Source organism: Barbus barbus (assembly GCF_936440315.1).
Source record: "Barbus barbus genome assembly, chromosome: 35".
In the NCBI taxonomy this organism is placed as follows: Eukaryota; Metazoa; Chordata; class Actinopteri; order Cypriniformes; family Cyprinidae; genus Barbus; species Barbus barbus.
Genome location: NC_136763.1, coordinates 12136818 through 12162838, shown reverse-complemented (window position 1 = coordinate 12162838; position 26021 = coordinate 12136818). Strand labels below are relative to the sequence as shown.

The 26021-nt window shown below is 39.1% G+C and overlaps 1 protein-coding gene across 4 annotated transcripts; it reads right to left on the bottom strand.

Moving 5' to 3' along the window:
• Positions 1 to 125: 125 nt before the first annotated feature.
• LOC306855169 (host cell factor 1-like) lies at positions 126 to 23091 on the bottom strand. 4 transcript variants are annotated; one of them, XM_079393643.1, is made up of 28 exons: positions 22932 to 23091; positions 21642 to 21846; positions 20377 to 20525; positions 18919 to 19079; positions 18623 to 18831; positions 18435 to 18519; positions 18230 to 18336; positions 17543 to 17722; positions 17030 to 17368; positions 16773 to 16924; positions 16439 to 16633; positions 12458 to 12676; positions 12263 to 12367; positions 11948 to 12164; positions 11568 to 11710; positions 11334 to 11466; positions 11003 to 11190; positions 9416 to 10169; positions 6758 to 6885; positions 6175 to 6507; positions 4975 to 5200; positions 4626 to 4892; positions 4215 to 4318; positions 3988 to 4125; positions 3697 to 3882; positions 2533 to 2830; positions 2373 to 2436; positions 126 to 1953 (listed from the first exon to the last, which is right to left on the bottom strand). In XM_079393643.1, exons 2-28 carry the CDS (start codon positions 21835 to 21837, stop codon positions 1914 to 1916), a joined length of 5316 nt encoding a protein of 1771 aa, XP_079249769.1. In that variant the 5' UTR covers positions 21838 to 21846; positions 22932 to 23091; the 3' UTR covers positions 126 to 1913. The 4 variants fall into 4 exon arrangements, with proteins under 4 accessions (XP_079249769.1, XP_079249770.1, XP_079249772.1 ...); XM_079393644.1 differs by lacking the exon at positions 22932 to 23091 and adding an exon at positions 22716 to 22842; XM_079393646.1 differs by lacking the exon at positions 22932 to 23091 and adding an exon at positions 22414 to 22486.
• Positions 23092 to 26021: the final 2930 nt, after the last annotated feature.

Genomic DNA, 26021 nt, shown 5'->3' with positions numbered 1-26021 from the left:
TAGTCTGTGTAAAAAATTAATTTAAAGGATATTTTTATTAAAAAAAAAGACAAAAAAAACCCCACCACTGATCTTGATTAATGAATGTGTAAAAAGACATGAAAATAAAACCTCACAAACTACTTCATTTGAATACTATGCTGGGAAATCATTCCTTTATTTCAGCTTAAATAGCTCCATATTAAATGCAAACGAGTCAACCTCCTCGTCTACTTAGCTTTCTGATGAGTGTTTCATCAAATATAGCTACTCAAATTCACAACAATTCCGGAAGACTCTAAGGGTGGAATGAAATCTCAAGATGTGCTGCATGAAACTAAAGAAATTAGTCAAAATTAATCAGGGAGACAGTTTATATTTCTGTTTCTTTTATAAGTCAAGACAAAAAAAGGCAATCAGGAGATGACCAACATGTAAAAACGTTGTACAGGTAAATATATAAAAGGCCAGGATATCATCTTCACTTCTTGCATTATGAATGAACTATATTACAGTCGAATCTGAACTTGGCTTTCACCAAGCGTGAGTACAGCCATCCTCACCCACATGACACAGGTATACACCGAACATTTAGTTTGCATACCTCTCAGATAATCAAAAGTGAAAAAAAAAAAAAATCTTCATATGGACAACTTCCTTAATCTAGGGCCGAGAAAATTCTACAAAATTATGTTGTGAAAAAGTTACGAGGACAAGCCAGAGGAAGGGAAAAAGCTGAGTGTTTACTAATAAACGGCGGTTTGGTAAGATGAGGAATTAAAAAAAATGTTTTTTAATGTTTTTACGATTTTTACATCTCAAGGTTTGGCATACACAAACGAGTGTAGAAATATGCAATAAACAAAGTAAAAGCCCTTCAGATGTTTACATCCTTTTCAGCTGTAGCACATCACCACTCACATTGAGCACAAATACAATGTCTCTGTATATAAATGTAATTGATGAGAACGGCCCATCCAAAAGCCCTTCTTCCCACAAATCCTTAAACCAATGGGGATGGCCAAGAATTTTTAAAACAAAAAAAAAGAAAAATAGTGAGTTAAAAAAAAAAGAAAAAAAGCACACAGACAAACATACACACAGGAGAAATGCTTTAAAAATACAAAAATAAACTACACAAAAGATCATCATCGCTTGCTAATTTTTTGGGAAGTTTTACTTTTTTTTTCTTTTTTTTCTTCCAGTTTTCTTTTTTTGTTTGTATGGCAAATCTCAGTTCTAGCAAAGTCTCTGTCCTGCCAGTAATGTACTTCCATGGCCACTTTGTTAACTGCAGTTCTGTCTCTATTTCTGCTCAACGCTGGAGTCCAGAACGATTCCTTATGCAGATATTTCACCAAGCCATTCAAGTGAAAAATATCCCCTCTTGTCTGAGGACAAGTGCTTGATTTGTTCCCCCCCCCCTTTCAGTTTCTTCCCCTCACATGAAAAGGACACCAGTCATCTCCAATCAGAAATCCTCCCGCAGTGTCCACACATTTAACGTGAACAAACTTCACACTGATGTCCATCGCAGAAAAGAGAGCTACTTCATTTGAGCCCAGCTGTCAGAACAAACATTACAAATATCTTAAAACTGGTGTTTGAATTTACTGAAGCAAGATATAGGTTTTGAAAGAAATGGGGGAGAGCAGAAAGGAAGACTCTACAATGGAAAAAGCTAATTTGTTTTTTTCTTTCTCCCACTCCAAGTATGTCGAATTATACTCAAAAATAAGCAATGTGCTTTTCTCCATTTATACGATTAACAAGAAAAAAAGCTTTCCCTAGAAACTGTATTCTTAAACACTATTTCCTTGCTGATTTTGTGCTGTTTTGATGGATGGTTACGGTGGAAGAGGTGTTGAATCCGGATGGAGCGTTAGGAGTAGTGCAAGTCTTTCTGGTCTTGGAGGACAAATGGAGAGAGGTGCTTACTGGTCCATTCTTGCTTTCTTCTGACCAATCCCTTTCCTGTAATAAAATGTACAAACATTTTAATAAAAAAAATCAAGCATATTTCTACTACAGTTTAAAATTTCGGGGACAGTAATTTTTTTTAAAAGAAATTAACATTTATTTAACAAGGATGCATTAAATTGATTAAATATTTATATGACGACATTTATAAAACAGCTGTGCTGCTTAATATTTGTACACGTACATCAGTGTTACATGATCCTTAAAACTGGTCACTGACGTGATCAATAAATCCACATAAGAGAATGATTTTAAGGATCATGTGACCGTAAGGACTGAAGTAACGGCTGCTAAAAATTCAGCTTTGCCACAGGAATACACCGAGCATTAAAAAGAAAAACAGCTTAAATTGTAATATTTAGCATTACTGTATTCTTGATCAAATGCACTTTTCTTATACTGGAGACACTCACGTATCTGGTGAAGAAACTGCTCTTTTTGGGGTAGGCTTTGCAGAAAGGCCATCTTTGTTAGACTCTACAAAGCAAGAGGCGAAACAAAACAATTGTTAAAAATCTACCTGGTCACTGCCTGAAACAAAAACCTGTTTTTTCCACCGAAGAAAATCTTTACCTTGCAGCCATCGCACTTGTGTAGCCGGGCCATAACCTTTCTCGTTGCGTGCAGCGATGCGGAAGATGATGGCGGGTTTGGTGGTGTAGTCTATGTGGGCGTTGGACAAGCTGGAGGACTGGACCAGGCAGGAGGGGTTTGGCCCACAGTAAACACGCATGAAGGCAAGCTGGGCCGGGGCCGAGGGTTTCACTTCGGTGGTCTGGCTGCTCTGGATAGCCAGATACACAGAATACTCCGTGATCTTTCCTGATGTCACGGATGGGGGCTCCCATGTAAGGTGGGCACCGTCTGGACTCTAAGGAGAGAAACAAGTAAAGATGCGTTTTTATGGGTGTAATGATAAATTTAAAAAATATATATTTTTTTAATGTTTTATAATGGAGTCTCTTATGCTCATCAAGGCTGTATTTATTTGATCAAAAAAAAAAAAAAAAACTTATTGTAAAATATTGCAATTTCTAATATTGGTTTCCTATTATAATATACTTTAAAATATAATTTATTTCTGTGACACAGTGCTGAATTGTCATCATTACTCCAGGCGTCAGTGTCACATGATCCTTCAGAAATCATTCTGATATGCTACTTTATTATCAGTGTTGAAACTGTTGTGCTGTTTTGATAAATAGTTCAAAAGAACAGCATTTATTCGATATAAGTCTTTATCACTTTTTATCTATTTAACAACCTTGGCAAATAAAAGTATTAATTTCTTCAAAAAAAATATAAAATTTACTCACCCCAGACATTTGGAATAGTAGAGTAAATTGTAACAAAATTTATATTTTGAATAAATGCCATTCTTTTTAAATTATTTATCAAAGAAACCTGAAAAAAGTATCAAAAGGTCCCAAAAAATATTAAGCAGCAATTCAGCTTTGCTTCACAGAAATGAATTAACAGAATAAGATTCAAATTCCTAACGACTTTAGGCGATTGCGAGCCGACTCTTTTTTTTTTTTTGATAGACAATAACTTTATATATCGTGCACTTGCGGCTTCACAACTTTGCAGAAAGTTTATGTTCACATACTGCTACATGACACTGCATGAAAGGTAATATTCGAAAAGGCATAATAGGGGCACTTTAAGGCCTAATTCCCATTACATTTTTTTTTCCCTTTATTACAAAACCATATGTAACAAGAGGTAAATGCCAACCTTGCTGATCTTTATGGCACACGGTGCCCCTGGGAAGCCCGGTAAACAGGTCTTGAAAGCAGATATTTCAGAAAAGGCTCCACGGCCACATGTGTTTATACCCGCCACACGGAACTTGTAGGCCGTCCCAGGCTGAAGGTCCACCCTCTTCATCTGGCTGTAGTCAGGGATTGTGCCAGAATCATCCTGCAGCATAATACACAAGTTCTTGTCATCATCCTTACTTTTACAAACAAGCAATGACACAAGTTCTTAAAATATGGTTAGAAATAGAATCTCATTGTGGCTCACCTCAACATAAGAGGCGTCATCTGCAGGCATGTAGAAATGGGTTACAACCATATTGGTCACTTTGACAATGCCAACATCAAACCACTGGTTTTCTTTCTTCACTTGAGGTTTGATGGTAACAGTGGGAGGGTTTTGCTTCTGTGGGGGGAAAAACAGATAACAGGATTTTAAACTATTCTTTCGCACTTCAGTGCATATTACCGTGATTCTTTCCCCATGAAACTTACCGCAGCCTCAATACCATTGGCCACTTCAGTCAGAGCAGCAGCTGCCTGCATCTTAGCTGGACTGGTAACTACTGCAGGGGCCAATGTGCTGGATGGAGCCAAAGCTACAAAGAAAATAAACAATTAAACAATAAACAGCAAATCTGTAGTCACATCTTGACATTTTATTTATATAAACGTGATGTTTTTCTGTAAGCACTAAGCTGCCTATTGTCAAGTGTAGCGATGTGTTCACCATACCAACGCAGTAAATAAGCGTGACCAACTTGAACAACAGCTGTGAACGAACTTTAGACTATTTATTTTTAATCTTTTAAAAGCACATTTGAGTTAATGTGTTATTCAACTATAATAGCGGTTCAAAACAACTACCATAGTCGATACTATTGAAAAGTGAAACTTCACACATACTCTCTGCTGAGGTCCTAGGCAGCAGTCCAACAACTGTACTTGTGACAGCGGTGGCGATCTCGTTGTGTCCATTGCTTTCTGATGAAGGATCATTTAAGCTGTCAGCTGGAGCCAAGCCCTCAGTGGGCAGTGCGGCCTGGGCAGCAGCTTGTTGCTGGGCTGCCTGGAGCTGCTGTTGCTGCTGAACCAAAGCTGCTAGTTCCTGCTGGGTCAGAATAATGGGTATGGTGTGGGTCTGCTGGTCGTCTCCTCCAGCATCACCTGAGCCTGATGAGGAATGAGACGGAAGGAGACAGAATGAGCATGTGCAGGTCATAGGTTGGAATTCCGCAGATAAATGGTGACTTACTCATAACAGCCTGCTGTGCTGCTTGTAGTACAGCCTGAATGGCGAGGGCTTGGGCCTCTTCTGTCGCTGCAGCCTGGGCCGCTGCCTCTGCGGCTGCCGTGACGGCTAGCTCCTCTGGGGTTAGACCCGTCACCATCAGTGTTGTAGGTTGCCCGTCTGACATCAGCTCTGGTGGCAAGGCCAGCGCCTCGGCCTGTGATGCTGATGCTGCCTCTACACCCTCCATCTATTTTTAAAAATAAAAAAAAGTTAAATGGATAGTTCACCCAAAAATCTAAATTCTGTAATTAATTACTCATGTCGTTCCAAACCCGTAAGACAAATTAAGATCTTTCTGATCCTGCATAGACAGCAAGGGTACTATCACAATCAAGGCACAGAAACGTAGTAAGAACATTGCTAAAATAGTCCTGATGTAGTCCATGTGACATCAGTGGTTCAACCGTAATCTTATGTAGCTACGAGAATACTTTGTGCGCAACATTGTTTACATTTAGATCATAGCATGCGCATACATACTCTACAAAATGGCACCATAGTGATGCAGAGATGACGAATTGTTGAATAAAGTCGTTATTTTTGTTCTTTGCACATAAAATTATGGTTGTACCACTGATGTCACATGAACTATTTTAACTGTTTATACTATGTTTCAGTGACTTGATCTTGATAGTAACCTTGCTGTCTATGGGAGAGTCAGAGAGCTCTCGGATTTCATCAAAAATCTTAATTTGTGTTCTGAAGATGAACAAAGGGCTTAAGGGTTTGGAACGACACGAGGGTGAGTAATTGATATAATTTAAATTTTTGGGTGAACTATCCCTTTAAATATAATACTTTTTGTTAATTAGTTTGATTTCACAAGTTATTTGGAAAAATAGCTGTAAACCTTTACTGGAAATAAAACTTACATTAATCTTTATATTTGTTTTGTAAAGAAATTGATATTTTACTGTTTTCCATGTTACTACTATTTAAATAATAATAAAAAAAAAGTACAAAACACTTTAAAAATGTGTTTGAATTCAATTTATTTGCAATAACGGTTTAATTTTTCTAACAGTTTAATGTTTCTAAAAGGAAATTAATATTTTTTATAAGAGTTAAGTTAAGTGTTAATTTAAAACAAAAGTAAATATTGAATATTGGTCTTTGCAATAATAACTGTAAATTGTACATTTAGAATGCAACTGACTGTACCTCAGCTGTCGGTAGCTGCTCTTGAGCAGTTTCTCCCTCTGCCATGCTAGAAGCGTCATGTTCCATGGGCACTGCCCCTTCCTCTGCTTGGCTCTCTGCCTGCATGGCTACTGCTACCGCTTCTCCCTGGAAGTCACTCGGCAAGGCAGCTGCCTCCGCCTGGAAATCACTTGGCATTGCTTCTGCCCCCGCCTCTGTCTGGAACTCTCCCTGCATGGCGACTGCCTCAGCTTCAGCCTGGCCTTCTGCCTGCAAAGACTCTGCCTCTGAGCTCTCCATAACAACGGGCTCAGCTCCGGCCTCTGAGGATGACTCCGTGATTGAAGAGATGGACTACAGCAGAAGAAAAGAAAAAGAAAACCTGTGTTTACACTTACAAGTGTTGTAAATGCCTCTCTTTGCAACCCTCCCCTCGCCTCCAACACCCTTCAACATGATGCCCTCCACTAACGTTCAGGCTCTATAATGGTTTGCATTAGTTCCAAAAGGGTACGAACTGTCTTACCCTATATTATCTCTAATTCAATATCATGTTAATCAAATATAAGCCCAACATTTAGATCTCAAAACACAGCCCACTCACCGGAACAGCGGGTCCTGGTAGAGGTGTGGCCTGTGTGACTATAGTAATGGCTCTACTCTGGGGCGTTGCAGTGGATGGCAGGCCTTCCGTACTGGTAGTAGATTCTGATGCTTCGCCACTCTGTTGGGCTAAATGTACAAAATAAATTGTTATCGTCAATTGTTAAACGACATGAAAAGGACAAATTGCAAGAAATAAGAAAAAATTAATATTGGGTCTCATTCTCTAATTTGTGCATGAAATCTGTGTACACACTCCGATAATTACAATTATTTTAAGAGGAAATTCTATATAGACATTTAACAAGACATGTTTTTTTAAAGCACAAAATCAGCATTTTAGAATGTTGAAGGGTCATGTGACACTGAAGACTGGAGTAATGACTGCTGAAAATTCAGCTTTGCCATAAGAATAAATTCTTATACATAAAACATTGAACTACTAAATTAGAAACTTTTAAATCATAATTTCACAATATCAGCATTTTTACTGCATTTTTGATCAAATAAAATTGCAGCCTCTCTGAATACAAGACTTCTTTTAAAACCATTAAAACTTTTATGCCACCCCTAACAATAGCCTTATAATTATGTTAAGAAAAAATTCTATACATAGATATTTAATATTAAATATAACTGTAAATATTATACATATTTATATTGCCGTGCAAATCAAAATACCGTAACTTCGATTTTGGTCGAAAATTAGTTATTGATATTTTTGGGACATTCAAGACATCCTTTATCACATGCATAAGTATCTTGAGTCAATTTCGTTGTTTTTCTGAGAAAATAATGGGTCATCTTAACCGTAACTTCGAAAAGCCCCGGAGAAACCAAGGCAGAACACCGTATAACACCAGTTATGGATCTTTCACTTAGTTTGGAACGCTCAAAATGAGATATGGTGTTCTGCCTTTGTTTAGCCACGCGTCAATATGAAGTTACGGTGCCGGCTTGGAGTTACACTGTGTTCTGCTTTGTTTTACTGCCCATTAAAGTCTGTCGTATTTTAATTACGGTGTAACTTGTTTACTTTTATACATCTGATCTGTCACTAAAGCACTTTATTAGACAAACAAATTAGATCACAATTTACCAAACAGTTCCATATAACAAGGCACTGTAACGATACCTTGGCAGCAATACATAATCGTGAAAAAACTTTAAAGATTTTATTTTTTATTATTATTTTTTCCTTTTTGTAATGCAGATTATTCACCAGGCTGTTACTTCTAGTTGAACGCGTGTGTATAGTTGGGACGCCATAGCATGCATGATCAATCCTAAAATCAGTGGCCTACAAACAGTTCGCAATTAAATCCATATCCTACCTTTTCTTGTAACCCGATAAAATCAATACATGGTGATGAATGTCATCGGAAATGTTTAATCCACAAGGATTCTGAGCATTATTCTTGCTTGCTGGCGTTCACATCAATCCACAAGCCATTCTCTTAGGTTAGGCTATTTTCATTTAAGTCAATATAAAAACAATTATGCTATGCCTAGCATTCTTTTACTTTACTGAGCACAGTGAATAAATTGGTTGCAAAACGGCATCCATTCACATGTTTAACTTTTAGTCAAGTCAAGTCAAGTCACCTTACTTATATAGCGCTTTTTACAATGCAAATTGTGTCAAAGCACTGCACAATATCAAAAAAAAAGGAAAATAAAGTGTCAATAAGTTTGAATAGTGTCTTTGCAATAAGGTCGGCGATATCGCTGGAAATGAAGCGTCCCCAACTAAGCAAGCCAGAGGCGACAGCGGCAAGGAACCAAAACTCCATCGGTGACAGAATAGAGAAAAACCTTGGGAGAAACCAGGCTCAGTCGGGGGGCCAATTCTCCTCTGGCCAAACAAACCAGCAGTTCAGTTCCAAACTGCAGCAAGTCAGGTTGAATGGGCTCAGCTGGTTCCAGTGGTCTTTTCCGATGGCTGTCTAAGTGGCGGTTTTAGTCCGCTTGTTACGGTCAAAAAACAATTAATACAGTCACACTTCTATATGCAATAGCCTATATGAGATTGCCTGTGATCACTAGATTTTATACAGGTGTTACTGTAACAATTTTGTAAATGGTGATCAGCAACAAAATATTGATAATGTGGAAGTTACTGCCTTTTGCCTTGGTGTGACTTCTCACATTTTGCAGACAATGCAAAGGCAGAGTACAGTAACTTCAAAATAGCTCACAATTTTAATACAGATCATTTTCATTACTAAAACATCTAATTGCCAAATTTCCAGTGTCCTACCTATAATTAATTTGGCTGGACAAAAAAAAAAAAAAAAAAAAAAAAAAAAACTTTAAAGTAATTTTTCTCAGTTTCACACTCTAGCGAGTTAAGGTCTTTTGCCTTTGAAAGGCAATATATATGAGAAAACAATTATATGGATATGGTTTGGAGACGAATGTTTTATGCAAATGACTAGCCTCAGACACACAGTCATTCATTTTTTAAATTCAATAATGTTAGAATGAGGTTAAGAACAAAATTACGCAAGTGCATTTCTTGTGAATTAAGACTGAATTTTTTTTTCATAAAGTTCTTGTGCATATACAAATTACCTACACAATTATTAGCGAATGAGACCAATGGTTTGTAAATATTATAAATGTGTAGATTTAAAAATGTTGTGAAAATCTCAAGTACCTGTTCCCTCATCCGTCTCCATACTGCAGGTTGCAGTGGTTGCTGTGTTGGTGGTGCCCGTCTCGTGAGTTTCACAAGGTGGGTTTGAGCAGACCCTCTGCACCGTCCCCGTTTGATTTCCGCCCATGTTAGATGATGCTGTGGTTGCTGTGTTGGTGGTGCCCGTCTCGTGAGTTTCACAAGGTGGGTTTGAGCAGACCCTCTGCACCGTCCCCGTTTGATTTCCGCCCATGTTAGATGACGCTGTGGTTGCGGTGTTGGTGGTGCCCGTCTCGTGGGTCTCACAGGGTGGGTTGGAGCAGACCCTCTGGACAGTGCCAGCAGGAGCTGTGCCCATATTTGAAGATGATGTGGTAGCTGTATTGGTGGTGCCCGTTTCATGGGTCTCACATGGTGGGTTGGAGCAGACCCTCTGTACAGTGCCCATGTTGGCAGATGCTGTGGTGGCAGTGTTTGTTGTACCCGTTTCATGAGTCTCACAGGGTGGGTTGGAACACACTCTCTGTACTGTGCCAGCTGGTCCAGTGCCCATATTTACCGTCGCTGTGGTGGCCGTGTTGGTGGTGCCCGTCTCATGAGTCTCACAGGGTGGGTTGGAGCACACTAAAGTAACACTGCCAGAAGCGTCGCCTGCACCAGACTCAGTTGAGGTGGGCTGCTCAGAGGTGGGAGAGGCCAGAATGGAAACGGGCAGATCTTGGCCAGGCTGAGCCTCCACACCACTGGGTGTTGTTATGAGAGTCACCTGGGTGGGCTTAAGAAAGAACGAAACAAGATTAGTGACTACAGATTACGTTAGATTTTTCAGTAAATTGTATAAATATTGTAAAACTGTTCATTTTAAATACAAACATTGTCAATTTTTTTTTTGTCAAATTAGCATATAGTTTCTTTTTTATTACATTATTCATTACAAATAAAGTTTGCGGTTAGTGTGACTTTTTTTAAAGAAATTAATAGTTTTACTCAGCAAAGACATTAAATTGATAAAGTGACCATAAAGACATCACATTTTTTTACCCAAATCAACAAATCAAACAAAAATTATTTCTGAAGGATCGTGTGACACTGAAGACTGGAGTAATGGCTGCTGAAACTTTGCCATCACAGAAATAAATTACATTTTAAAATATTAAAATAGAAGCTTTTAAATTATAATATTTCACAATATTAGCATTTTTACTGTATTTTTGATCAAATAAAAATGCATCCTCATTGAGTATAAGAGACCTGTAAAACGTATAAAACCATTATAACTTTCAGGCCCCTAACAACAGTGTGTACATAATTATAATATATTATTTTTATAAATATGATTAATATTGCCATTAACCAGTATCATATCGGACATTAAATAAGCCATATCAGTTCATTACTACACAAGATGAAGAAATGGTGGTTTATAGGGAGAAAATATATTAATTACTACAAAGACAATTTCAGTTAGTAATTATTTATAAAAATATATAACTACAAAATATACTTGCATAATAACAAAAAAATAACTTGAAGATAAACTGAAATAATTAAGGAATAGTTATATACAATCGCCTTAGAATCTATCTGAAAAGGTTATGTGGTCCTAACCTGCATGGTGGAGGTGACAGTGCTCTGAGCAGCTGACACAGCGGTAGCATTAATGACCTGGCTGGAGAGGGTGGCAATCGAGCCCAGAGTGGTGATGGGAGTTGCCAGGGTGGCGTTGGCACTGGCTAAGTTTCCTCCAGCTAAGCTGGTAGAAACTGTTCCTGTGACTGTGCCAAGAGTTGTTACACCTGGGAAAGAGAACAGACACAGCGAGATGGAAATACTTTAATCATTCATAATAGAGGTTGCAAAATTACACTTGGCAAAGAGACACATGCAGTCTTTTAACAATGAACGTTAACTTTTGACTTTATTAGGCTAATATCCTTACCAGTTGTTCCCTTCACAACTAGTGTTGTCACAGTTGGCTTGACCCCAGATACTGGAGACATGAGACGCACTCCTCCCATCGGTACAGTGCGAAGGATGGTTCCAGGCTGACCAGGAGCTCCCTTTAGAACAACCTTCAGAAAGGAAATAAACAAGCCAGGTAAGAAAACGGGTTTCAAGGGCTTCAACGGCATCATGTTTTCCATTTTGCACCAGATATTCTGAACCCCAATACCTGTGTTAGGCCTTGTTGGCCAGCTGCTGTACCAATCTTAGGCATTGCTGTAATGATTTTGCCAGGAGTTCCTGTTCCAGATGTCATCACCTTTGTGGTGAAGATGGTAATAGGACCCTTCACCCCTGTACTACTAGTCATACCTACAACAGATGCTCATTAAGACCAAACAAAGCCACCTAAAATATCATCATCATCATTAAAAAAATAATGTTGTTAATTGACAAACACTATTATTAAAGTTATTAATTACACAAATATAAAATCCAACAAAAAAAAGTTAATAACAATAGAAGTAAATACATGCATTAATGATATTTATAATCTTTATTGTGTATATCAAAAGACAAAGACTTCTTGACAATAGCTTATTTCTTTACCTGCAGCTCCCTGCTGTAGAGCAGACATGGGGATTGTTTTAAAAATAGTGGTGGTGCCCGGTTTGGTGGTGTTACCGTGGGACATGCCACTGATGCCCAAGATAGTGGGCTTGTTTCCTGTGCCACCTGCTTGACTGGTGGTAATTATGGTGGTTGGTTTTCCATCCGCAGATGTTACCAGCTTCAGAATGGTGCCGGGTGGGAGGGGACCCTTTGTCTATGAAATAAAAATGACATTGAAGTTGAGATTTCAAATTATAATTAATGTGAGTGTCTCAGAAACTTAAAACTAGTTATACTATAGGTTCAATGTACCTGTATAATCTGAGTCACTGGGTTGGAGGAGGCCTGTCCCGTCACAGCAGCTGTCTGCACTGGTTTGGTCTGTACCACTGACATCACCTTGCCCAAGCTGGAGAGCTAAAAAAAAAAAAATTAAGAAATAAAAACTGTCCATTCGATCTTTTTACCTTTCTAAATTTTCCTATGCCAGAATTTAAAACACTGTACCAAGTTTCCTCCCATGGAAAGCGGGCTCTTGACAAGAGTGATGGTCTTGGTAACTCCGCCCACCACCGTGGTCATAACTTGAGCCTGCTGGGCTACGGTAACTGTGCCAGACTTGTGCACAGTGATGATGGGCCGAGCAGCTGTAGTGGGACTGGACACTGTTGGAGTGGCCACCTGTGCAGCCGCAGTCTTCAGCATGCGAGTGGCAGGGTTGCTTACCTACAACAAAATAATTATGAGCCACGATATTAGAGCTAGCCAAGACTGCAACGTAAACAAATTCAGTGTTTCCCCTACCATTATTTTAGGGGGGCGGCGCGAAAATTAAAGTCAAGTTAATTTTATTTTCTCTGTAGCGCCAGATCACAACAGAAGTCATTTAAAGTTACCTTTCCTATAGAACAGGTCAATACCTTGTTCTTTTATTAAACAAACTAAATAGCCTTATTTTATTTATCTTATTTACATTACGGCATGTCATTTCGTTCTCTACGTAGTCACGCTCTCTGTATCGCGCACAGCAGTGTTCAGCCCGATGCGTGCAGACACAGACACACACACACACACAAGTGAGCACACTCCCACTCATACAGGTACATCTCAAAAAAATAGAATATCGTGAAAAAGGTCAATATTGTCACTCATTTCAGAAAGTGAAACCCAGATATTATATAGATTCATTACACAGAGTGAAATATTTCAAACCTTTATTTCTTGAAATTTTGATGATTATGCTTACAGATAATGAAAACCCAAAATTCAGTGTCTCAGAAAATTTGAATATTACATAAGATCAATAAAAAAAAATGATACATTAAACAGGAATGTCAGGCTTCTGAAAAGTATGTTCATTTCTATGCACAATACTTGGTTGGGCCTCCTTTTGCATGAATTACTGCATCAATGCGGCGTGGCATGGAGGTGATCAGCCTGTGGCACTGCTCAGGTGTAATGGAAGCCCAGGTTGCTTTGATAGCGGCCTTCAGGTCATCTGCATTGTTGGGTCTGGTGTCTCTCATCTTCCTCTTGACAATACCCCATAGAGATTCTCTATGGGGTTCAGGTCAGGCGAGTTTGCTGGCCAATCAAGCACAGTAACACCAAGTGCTCTAAAATTTCCTGGTAAATGGCTGCGTTGACTGTGGACTTCAGAAAACACAGTGGACCAACACCAGCAGATGACATGGCAGCCCAAATCATCACTGACTGTTGAAACTTCACACTGGACTTCAAGCAACATGGATTCTGTGCCTCTCCACTCATTCTCCGGACTCTGGGACCTTGATTTCCAAATTAAATGCAACATTTACTTTCATCTGAAAAGAGGACTTTGGACCACTGAGCAACAGTCCAGTTCTTTTTCTCCACAGCCCAGGTAAGACACTTCTGACGTTGTCTCTGGTTCAGAAGTGGCTTGGTAGCCCTTTTCCTGAAGACGTCTGAGCGTGGTGACTCTTGATGCACTGACTCCAGCTTCAGTCCACTTCTTGTGAAGCTCTCCCAAGTGTTTGAATCAGCTTTACTTGACAGTATTCTCAAGCTTGCGGTCATCCCTGTTGCTTGTGCACCTTTTCCTACCCAAATTATTCCGTCCAGTCAACTTTGCATTTAATATGCTTTGATACAGCACTCTGTAAACAGCCACACCTTTCAGTAATGACCCTCTGTGACTTACCCTCTTTCTGGAGGGCGTCAATGTTCGTCTTCTGGATCATTGCCAAGTCAGCAGTCTTCTCCATTATTGTGGTTTCAAAGAACAAGAGATACCCAGAATTTATACTGTAGGGATGGTCATTAATTGAAACTCAAATGTAAATATTCTAATATTTTAATATACCGATTTTGACTTTCATGAGCTGTAAGCTCTAATCATCAAAATTGAAACAAAAAAACTTTTGAAATGTTTCACTTTACATGTAATGAATCTAAAATATATGAAAGTTTCACTTTTTGAAATAAGTTACAAGAAAAACTTTCACAATATTCTAATTTTTTTAGATGTACCTGTATTTGTAAATATTAAGCCGCAAAAGACTATTTAGCCCTTGTGCATCAATAAAAATAAAATGTAAAAAAAAAAAAAAAAAAAAAAAAAAAAAAAAAAAAAAATAGTGGACAAAAATGTCCATGTCAAAAAACTGTCATAAAAATTTTAAGCTTGGGAGCACAGACTTAAATTTGGCCTCACTTTAAAGAAGACCCATGACAGATTATTGTTGAAGTAAAAACAAAAAGTGAAAAAAAAAAAGTTATACAGGTTTAAGTTCTTGAAAATTATGAACAATTTTATATAAAATATATATTTTATGAAACATGTTAAAACTCTTAACCTGCAAGAAAATCAAAGCCATACATCTAAAGTTGTGTTCCAAATTTGAGGTTGATATTTAAAAAAAGAGCTTTAAGTCAAATTTTGTTTGAGCGCAGTGCCAAATTTTCCCCATTAGATGCCAGCAAAACTCCGCTGGTGCTCACAGTGGTTGGATTTATGATTTACAGTATAGTTTTTTTCTCCCTCAAATATTACAAGCACACACACACTTTTTTTTATGACACACATACAAACCACACTATGACAAACCAACACTCCCACAACAATTATAGCTGCATTATTTATCCAATTGTTATCTATAATATGCAGAAGCAGAAAACAGGAATAAAGAGAGTATTTGCTTTATAGGCCAAACCTGGAAAAAAAAGGTACTATCTGGTAAAAAATAGTCAATTTAATTTTGAAGCCATGCCAACAGAATGAAAGCCTATTAACAAAAATTACATAATTTCACAGTTAAACGGCACGGCGATTAAAAATAGCAGATTTAATGGGTTTCAATGGGGACATTTTTGTCCAAAAGGCGCTGAGGGGAACTATTTTTGTACCTAGTGTAAAATAGATTTATTATAGGAAATGAGGGTGGAACATTAAAATTCCAATACAAATATACACCTGAGACAAAATTTATGCAGTTAGCATTAACAGGCAAATAAATAAATAAAAATATTATATATATATATATATATATATATATATATATATATATAAAAATTGACAAATGTCCATAAGGTTGCACAAGGGTTAAATATGAATTCTGCATGTCTCTGTTATGAATGGCGCAGACGCGCGGTTTTGTTCAAAAAAAAAAAAAAAAAAACATAGGGCTATTGTAAGAATACATTATTGATATAAATTGAATAACTTCTAAAAAAAAAAAAAAGAAAAGTTTTTATGCTTTCAAATAATTACATGCAAAACACAGAATTTGGTAACAAACATAAGGTTGGAAAACAATAAAACATTTCATAGGGCCCTAAACGTAGAATTTTTGTTAAACCTTTAATAAATTGATGTTAAAGTGTTCAAGTTTGATGATTTTAATTAGCAACATGCTTTTTGATTAATAAAAATGAATTTAACCATTAAAAAGGAATCCAGAAAAATTAAAACGGAAAAAAATGGAAACGGAAGATATTAAGTTTTTACATTTTTTTTATAGGAAGTTCACTAAGGCTGCATTTACTAGATCAAAAACACCATAAAAACAGTAATATTGTGAAATATTACACCAAAAAGATAAATAAAGTGAAAATGTAGTTTATTCTTGTAATGGCAAAGCAGAATTTTCAGCAGCCATTACTCCAGTCTGCAGTGTCACATGATCTTTCAGAAATCATCCTGGTATGCAGATTTGTGCTCACAACATTCATTATCATCAATGTTGAAAACAGTCGGGTTCCTTAATTTTTACAGAAAGCGAAATACTTTTTTTTTTTTTATCTTTGATAAGTAGAAAGTTCAAAAGAACAGCCATAAATTATCTTTTGATCAATTTAATACAACACTGCAATTCAATTAAAAAAAAAAAAAAAAATCATACTGATCTTAACTTTTTGAACAGGAGTGTATTTTTGCAAATAAATAAAGCCCAAGGGGCAAGTGGTAATATGAAGGACTACACACAGTGATAATCTTAAGATAATTACCATGACAGGTGATGCGACTTTAACTGTGGCAGGGAGAGTGGTGGACCCAGGTGTCACAGACATTTTTTTAACAATTGTGGCCCCAGCCGGCACATTGAGAACAGTGGCTCCAGGGGAAGGAGGGATTTTCTGTGTGGCTGCAGCAGCTGCGGCCAAAGCTGCCATTCCACTCATCTGAGGGTTGCTGCCGATGGGCTAAAAAAAAAAAAAAAAAAAAGAAAGAAAGAAAGAAAGAAAGAAAGAAAGAAAAGAGGGAAAAATACACATTTAAATAAAACAGTATACAAGACATCAACAGTTTTATAGATTCCAGCTTTACTTTTTCACTTCATACCGTTCCATGAGCAGTCTGTGTTGGCACTACCATGCGAACACCTGCAGGAAGTGATGTCATAGTGACTGGGGACTTTCCGGCCTGGGTGGCCTGCCGCACAGTGACAAATGACGTCCCGGTGCCTGACTGAGGGGCTGCAACTTTCAGAATAGCTTAAAAATAAAATGAAAAATATTAAACTAAACCTTTCATTAGGGGAAAAAAAATAAAATAATAAAAAGTCAAATTAAGCTACTAACAATTGAACAAATTGGTACCTGGGCCACGTGCTGTTGAGGCAGCCATGGGACTTGCAGGTGTGCTGGGCAGGACTGAGGCTGTGGGAGAAGCAGCCTGGGGCACGAGGGTGATGCCACTTTGCGGCAGACTCTGAGCAGACGGAGCTGCTGCGGCAGGCGCTGGACTCTTAGGCGAGTTTCCAGGGAGGGAGGGAGCTGCGTTGAGGGCTGGTGATGTGGCAGCAGTGGCTGATGGGATCTCATATTTCTGAAGCTGAAGCAGGTACATGTCTGCTGTAGACACCGCTCCCCAGCTAACCTCCAAAGAATTTGTGTTGGCCCGGACAAGCTGTACCCGTGAAGGAGGATTAGGTCGCTCTGCAAAGAAAAAGTGCAATGCCGAAAACCAGTCAAATTACATGGTTTAATACAATCAACTGATGCAAAAAAAAAAAATACTACTCCGTGTGAAACATTTTATGCATTTGGGTATTTTATGAAACAGTTTAACTGTGCCAGAAATGCCCCAAACTGCATATCTGTTGCACCCACCTGTCTCCAGGTACCACAGGTCTTTGCAGCACACCTGATTGTTCCAAGCTTTGCGGTACCCATCACGTCCACTCCAAACATAAAGTCTGTTGTTAATAGCGACAGCGCAATGTCCTGCTCGTGCACGTGGTATGTTGTCCTCCAAAGTGTCCATCAAAACAGTCTCCCATGCCAAGGTGTCTTAAAGAACAAGAAAACTCATTTGGTAACTTTGGTAAGTTTGGAGTAAGTTGTTTTTTTTTTTGTTTTTTTTTAAGGAAATTCACACTTTTATTCAGCAAGAATGCATCAAATAAAAGCTGTTATTTTGAATGAATGATGCATTTATATAGCGCTTTGTGTATTGCTGTACACTCAAAGCGCTTCACAATCATGTGTGTGTGTGTGTGTGTGGGGGGGGGGGGGGGTCTCTCCTCAACCACCACCAGTGTGCAGCGTCCACCTTTGAACTTTATATTTAATTTTAAGCAGCACTCTTTGCACCATAGAAAATAATAAATGTTTCAGCAAATCAGCATATTAGAATGATTTCTGAAGGATGAAAATTCAGCTTTGCTTTCACAGGAATAAATTACTAAATATATTTTTAAAATAGAAAAAAAGTTATTATAAATTATATTTTATTGCATGACTGTTTTCAAGTACATGTAGATTTTTAATACTACATGTACTTCAGCAAAAACATACCCAAGTTCAGGCAGGCCAGTGTGTTTGTACACTTCCATTCCTTCTCATGTGTGGCCACCTTCACATCATCCATCACTAAGGGAACCCAGCCACCAAAAACATACATTCTGCAGACAAAACAGATAAAAGGATTAAAGGTCAGTAATGCCATTGTGTGCATTTAGAGAATTCCTTGTTGATGCAATTCTGTTACACTGAAACTCACTTGTTTGTAATAGTGGTGGCTGAGTGAAGGCTACGGGGGAGGGGAGCTGTGCCACTTATCGCAGGCTTGTTCCAGGTCAGTGTATCTGAAAAGCAAATGGCCTAATTATTGCTTAACCTAATTGATTGGTTGAATTAATGACCAATGTCTGACAAACAGCATATTAAAAACAGAGATAACCTTCATACCAATATCCAATGTCCAAAGATCTCCCAAACGGCAACCACTCATTCCTCCATATACAACAAGACGTGACTTCTTAGTAGCTTTTTCAGTATAAACTACAGCAGTGTGGCTCTCCCTTGGAGGAGGCAGCACTCCATATGTGACCGGTACATCCCAGCCCATAACGCTGGATCCCGGACGCAGCTCGAGGGTATAGAGGTCATTCAAATATCTGAAAGCACATGTAAGTGAGTCTATAATATAAATATACAAATTTTTATTTACTGGCCACATTATTATTATTATATAGTAGGAGTACCTGGGAATGTTGTTCTTGGGGTCTTCACTGTCATTGGCAAGCCCCCCAAAAAGATAGCACTTGTTGCCCACAAGAGAAAAACTGTGGCCCAGGCGAGGGCATGGTGGTGCTCCATTTTTAGGGGCTTTTGGTTTCAATTTTTTCCATTCCCATCTGCTTGCCTGATAATAGTAAACACAAAAAGAGGTTTTAAACACTAGGCATCATACACTTGCCGACGATGAAAAACTGGGTAATTTACACCGAATAACTATGGGTCACACACACCAACAGACTTCCACGCAAGTCCAAACGCAAACTGACACAGAAACATGCACCTCGTTGCTTTGACACACATTACAAATAAAATAAATAAATAAATAAAATAAAATGGGAGCTCACAGACAGAAAATCAGAATGATGAGTTAAGGTCATTGCACACGGAGTAAATTTTTGCACATTAAAAAATAAATACGACATCACATTATGTCAATCACGTTTACACACTGCCTCTGAATTTTTCGTCCGTCATAAAAAATCCAGATTTTTTTCCATTTTTCACATCCATAGCAAGCATTTTGAGAGGTGTTTTGACAGTTCAGAGTCACCGTACAAGTGAACGCCAAAATCCAGAATGGCGATTGTCAAGTTCATCCACTTCGTCTCGCAGCACAAAGCACTGTTTATAGATCCTTGCACACCAAGTTCAAAGCATCAAACTGACCCACTGACATCCTGAAGTAAACTTTGAATTGCCCTTGATAATCCTGCTGCTCCTTAATAAGGAGGGGGAGCTCTCAGTCCTCTCTATCTCTCAGGATTGAATTTGGATGGACCCAATATTTCCTCTCCTTTTCTTGTTTTTAAGAAGCGAGAGGACAACAAAATCATCCTCACTGCTTGAAGACTCCATTTAGTAGGCTACTGTTTTGCGATTTCTTTTGCAACGGATTAATTAATACCTTTACACGGAGTATATTAAATATATGGCATATGAAGATGCAGAAGTCCTAAAGACAGAACAATTTTGAAACCAAATCTACATGATTATAATCATACATGTTCTGTACAAGTTCTTCAAACGATGGACAGCATACATAGTCTTTAGCATCACCTATATAATACATTTCTGCCTCGTACGGTGAGCTGACCCTGGCAAGCACTAGCACGCTTGCTTTAGGCCCGATAGTGGAAATGCAGCTAACTTGTGCTCTAAAAGATGGCTCCAAATATCAAACATGTTTGATATCAACCGACTAGATGGAGCAAAATCTGAAGCTAAAAATTCAGAGCATGTGCCCATCATACATCAAGTAATTTTCTGTGAAATCTGTCTACTCTTGACTGGCCAAAATCAGCAGGCCAGCTACAGCATTCGGCATCTAGAATACTTCAGACTGCAAATCTGGGCAAAAGTTGTCTGGTGTATTCCAGCTTTTAGTCACATAACAGAGTGATTTTAAAGAACTTTTTCCTCACCTGTAACTCATAAAGGTCATTGCTGTACTTTCCATATTCCACCATTCCACCAAACACTAATAGACGTGTGCCATCACATACAAAACCATAAGCTGCACAGCCTGGAGGAATGTCTCCACGAACAGCTGGTATGAACCACTGGTTTGTTGCTGAAAAAGAAATAAATATTTCATTACCCAGTCAATACTCAGTGATAAGGTGCAATAACATTCTCTTGCAGTTTTAAAGCCAAGGTGAATAAAACACTTTTTAAATTCAAAGCACTAATAGTCAAAATAACAAATTAGACAGTGGGACAAAATTCAAAGACAAAGGAAGACGTGACCAATAGAGGAACAATATATCACACCATGAAGTCTTAGATGAATTAAAAGAACACAAACTTTAAAGCCACAATGAAACTGAAGTAGCAGTAGATATTTTTCTTCCATATTGTGTGGTGCAACAAATTATTGACAAAGAAAAAAAATGTAGGGTGAGGACTTGGTTTTACAGGAGACACTTTGATTAAACATTATCAAGTCAAAATATTTAAAAAATGAAATGTATGCATGGATAAATTAGTATGCATAAAGAAAATAAATAGGGTGCACTTATTTCATGTCGACTTGAAAGCTACAGGCGAGGAGAGCAGACTGTATACATTGTTTTATCATTTGTTATATGTTGAACTTGTGTTTTTAAAAAAAGGCACCGCAGATTTTAACACTGAAGTCTAGTGTGACTAGCAGGAAGAGAAATTTACTGAATTGCACAGAACTGAAAGGTCAGAAAGGAATTAGATTGGTTGGCTTCACTGGGAAGACTGTGTGATAAATCATATACCTACTAGCAAAGTACTGTCTAGTCTAGAAAAGCCTAATTTCCACAATATTACTAAAGTCATTGTGGGCTCAACAGTCACAACACTCACGGAAAGATAACAAAAAGGCGCACTGGTGCACGTGCAGGAGGGGGCGTGCGCGTAACACGGCCAACGTCCATTTTTGTTTTCTGGCGCCTTTTTCTTTTCACAACATTCGAGCTGTGAGCGACAAGGCAATGAACGCACAGATTATTTTATATACAAATGTTATGATTATGTGTGATATAATAAGCAGTTCTATTCTTCACCGTAATGCAGAAAAATGTACGACTGTCACTTTAAGTTAAATCTGTTCTTCATAGTTGCGCGCATGAAATATAACGATGAAAAAGTGCACATTTAACCGGATGTAGTTTGTAGTCATATACAAACGCTCCTCAAATAAAAACAGGTTACTTACCGGTATTATAAACATGCAGCTCGTCAACGATCCCTTCGTTTCCTCCGCCGAAAACGACCATCAGCTCCTTGATGGCTACGGCTCTGTGCCCGTGTCTCGGTCGGGGAACCGGCCCGGACCATCCCAGAACCCGCTTCCATCGCGGCTGCAGCGGAGCTCCGGTGGTTCCAGGCACAACGGAACCGGGGGACGTCATGTCCTTTTACTGAGGAACAAAGGCAATGCACTCATGACTCTAAGCCTAACACATCTGTTCTGTGAGCTCAAGTCTGCAACAGAATAGTATACATTAAATAACACGTTCTGAATAGACATGCTTTGTTATAACATTACAGCGGTGCGACCAAACCCCCAAACATTGGGTTATTCAGAAGTTTGGTTGATTTAGGAATGCCGCCATTTTGGCGCTTTCAGACGGGCTAAAAGCCGACAAGCTTTACAATACCGCGTACAGCAAGTTCAGTATCGGTCATTTTATATACCAAAAACCACATAGCACCACGTTCTAGTTTAAAAAGTCACATCCCAAAATTACATTAGGCAGTTAAATGTCCCTGATGCAGAAAGAGTATCAACCCATGGAAGTCGCCATCTTGAAACAAGCCTCCGCCAGTCTGAAAAATGGCGGAGCGGGAAATAACAACAATTAATTTCAGTCAGCTAAATAAGTGTGAGTGAACAAACTGTTTACTAACGGCTAAGTGAGAATTACTGAAAACCCCATCGGCGAAATACTTCGAAGGTACACAAAGATAGAAAATCAGAGACTAACACATGAAACCCAGTCCCCATTTGCTGCAGAAGGCTATTTTCATGCCTCTCTGGGAGTCGCCATCTTGTCAGCCACTCAAAATAGCAACAATACTAGATTTTAAGCGTGCGATTTGATTCCAGTGCAGTGCAAAATAAAACCATCGCCCGAGTGCTGCAGTTTCCAAGCGGTCTGGGCATTTAAGCGAGACTTATATGATATCCATTCAGCGGAATGCGGTTCCCAGCAGCGCAGCTAAAACACGCATCTAGCCTCACTTCACCAAAGGATCCACACATAAATACGAAAGCGCAAATACATACTATGAGAAGATACGTCCGCGCAAGTCTCCACCAAGCGAAAACTATAGACGGCTTGGTTTTTATTTAATTCATGCCGCCCCGGTGTAAGCAGCCATCTTGTCGTCAAATCAACCCACTAGCAGCTCCCACAAGAAAAATGGCGACTGAGTTTATGTTCGCCATCAAAAAATACACATTTCGGCTCAATGCATTCTCTTCATCAAAAGGCATACGTACGAGATTCGTGTTGCAATATCCGAGGAACTGTTTTGATGGTCTGTTGTTGAAATGATAGCCCAGGTTCATCCAAATCTGTTAAGAAGTATCCACTCTCATGCCTCCCTGGAAGCCGCCATGTTCTTGATAGTATACAGCCGCTCCTGCAGCCACCCGTAACAAATATGGCTGAATCACCACGTCCCTTTCTAGAGCTCTTTGTAAAACACTCGCGCACAGTTCAGATATACAATCCTGCATTTCTTAAGCAATTATTTTAGAATTATCATACCCTATAGGTATGCATCTCAGATCTGCTAAAACTATTCAGGCAATTTCTACACATTTTTTACACTTTATAAATTAAGGGCTTATTGTCCCACACTAAAGATGGCGACATAAGCCGAAGTTTATTGTTAGATGTTCGTTTTCTGACACCTTTTTTGTGCAATTTTTCCACAAATATGCATGATAAAATTATTATTACGGTCGAAGAAAATAAGAATTTTTAAGTTAACCACGAATGAATGAATGAACACATGGCTTCTATTTTCTTGCAGTAACGCCCCCTTTAGTGGAATTCTTCCAGTGATGGCGCTCTGGAATACAGCCTCAAGCTGACATAAAGCCAGCTGTGTTACCTTCCTAGAATAGAAACTTAGTTACACATCGGGCCTAAAGCAAATTTAGCTTACACCCGAGTTCACAGACAAGGCTTAAGCCTAGTCCCAGACTGAAGTGTAAATCTGAGCTGTTTTAACTGAAAGAAACTTGCACTGATTAATCTTAACATAGGCTATACTAGTGTCTTTGTTTTGTCTCAAGATGCACACCAGTAATGTTTTTTCTAAGGCATGTTAATAAAAATTACTAAAATGTCCTAATTGAACTATGTTCAATTCCTGGTTTAGTCTAAACCCCGTCTGTGAAACCGGGCCTTAAAGTCTTTGAAACACATTTGAACATCAGCCAGATGCATAAATATTGGGCCATTCTTAAAATGGAGTGGCAAGCACGATGCAGAATGTGTATAATGTTAAAATATGTTAAAAACCATTTAATGAAATTGTGCATGTTAAATAAAACCTTTATTTATAACATAATCCTTTACTTGGGGTAAACCCATTATCATGTTGCAGTTACATCCAAGGATAGCTTCTTTGAAATGCATGTTTGGTTTAAACTCAACTTTGCATTTTAAAAATGCATGTTTTTATAGACATCCGCATAGCGTCTGGTCGACGCTACAGAGCTCTGAGTCTAAGTGCCAGAACGGCCAGCAGGAACAGTTTCTTCCCTCAGGGAATCCATCTCATGAACACTGGACAATTATTGTGGAACACACAACACTTTTTATACACGTATACACTTATTTATCTAACACACATACCGAGTCTGGGGTGGGGGCACATATGGATTTCATGGGGTAGTTGGTGGGGATGCCATGAAAAAAACAGGTTGTAAGGGCCAAACCCTTAATCTTTGTAAAGTTGACATGCATAATACATGTATGCTTAACAAGGACACTACTTTTTTTTCATGACATTTTAAGGTAATGTCATTTTGTGGAAAAAAAAAATATTCGAAGCTCTGTTTTCATAAAATAAAACTAATTTAATACACATATTTTAGATGTTGTACTGAACACACAAAAAATGTTTTTAATTCTGTTTAAGAGAAATTCTGTTTGGGTAGTTGTGGCCTAATGGATAGAGAGTCGGCCTTGTAACCCGAAGGTCAGGTCCGGCAGGGATTGTAGGTGGGGGAGTGAATAACCAACACTCTCCACCCTCAATACCACGACTGAGGTGAGACCCTTGAGCAAGGCACCGAACCCCCAACTGCTCCCCGGGCGCCACAGCATTGGCTGCCCACTGCTCCGGGTGTATGTTCACTATTGTGTGTACACTTGGATGGGTTCCGAGTATGGGTCACCATACTTGGCCACAAACCACTTCCCTTTCCCTTTAAAAGAGGAGTAAGTGCAAGTATATATTATATATTAAGACTCAAACCAGTACCGGCTAAGTGTATGTATAAGCAGGGGCGCAGATGGGATTTTTTAACTGGGGGGGACCAAGCTGTCAGCAGTCCTGTTGTCGGGGGGGGCAAAAGCCAACAAGGATAAGTTGTGTGAGACAAAGCAAAATCAACGCTACTCACCTATCAAAAAGAAACAACACAACCTCGGTGTCCAATTCGAGCCCTTCCTGAGTTTCTCTCCACCGCTAGAAAGCTGCTCCGATCTATACTCACACGGGTCCTACCGCTCGCCTGATCGTAACCCTTCTTTTTAATATTTTGTTTCTATGATATTTTCCTCTTTTTTTTATCTGCCATCTCTCTCTATCTATAGTCGATCTGCTAATATACGTCCTGACTCCTGTGCACTCAAATAGAGCGCTGTCTTTCTACCAGTACAAGACACGCCCCCTTACTGCTGATTGGCTACACGTGTTTTGGGACTCGGTCAGACACTGCGGTCAAAAGCGTTTTTCAAAAATGGCTTAGTGCATGTGGCCTGGCCGCCACTACTTAGGCTAATGTAACTTACATAGCGGAAACCCTCATTTATCCTCTGTATACTGATGTTGCCTTTCGTAGAGAAAGTGAGGGGGACGGATCGGGTCACTATGAATCTGGGGGGGTCATGTCCCCCCCGTCCCTAGTGCCATCTGCACGCCTGTGTATAAGTGTAGTACCAATGCCGGTGGTGTCGGTCCAGTTTCAGTACCCAGACTCGGGTCAGTACTCGCTAAGCGTTTCATTTCTCGTCGGCGTGATTGTGGCCCAATGCCGGTGGTGTCGGCCCAGTTTCAGTATCCAGACTCGGGCCAGTACTGGCTAATTGTTTCATTTCTCGTCAGCATGATTGTGGCCCAATGCCGGTGGTGTCGACCCAGTTTCAGTATCCATACTCGGGCCAGTACTGGCTAAGTGTTTCAGTTCTTGCCGGCGTGATTGTGGCCCAATGCCGGTGGTGTCGACCCAGTTTCGGTACCCAGATTAGGGCCCGTACTGGCTAAGTGTTTCAGTTCTTGTCGGCGTGATTGTGGCCCAATGCCGGCAGTTTTGACAGCCGGACTCAGGCCAGTGTATTTGGGCCGATCC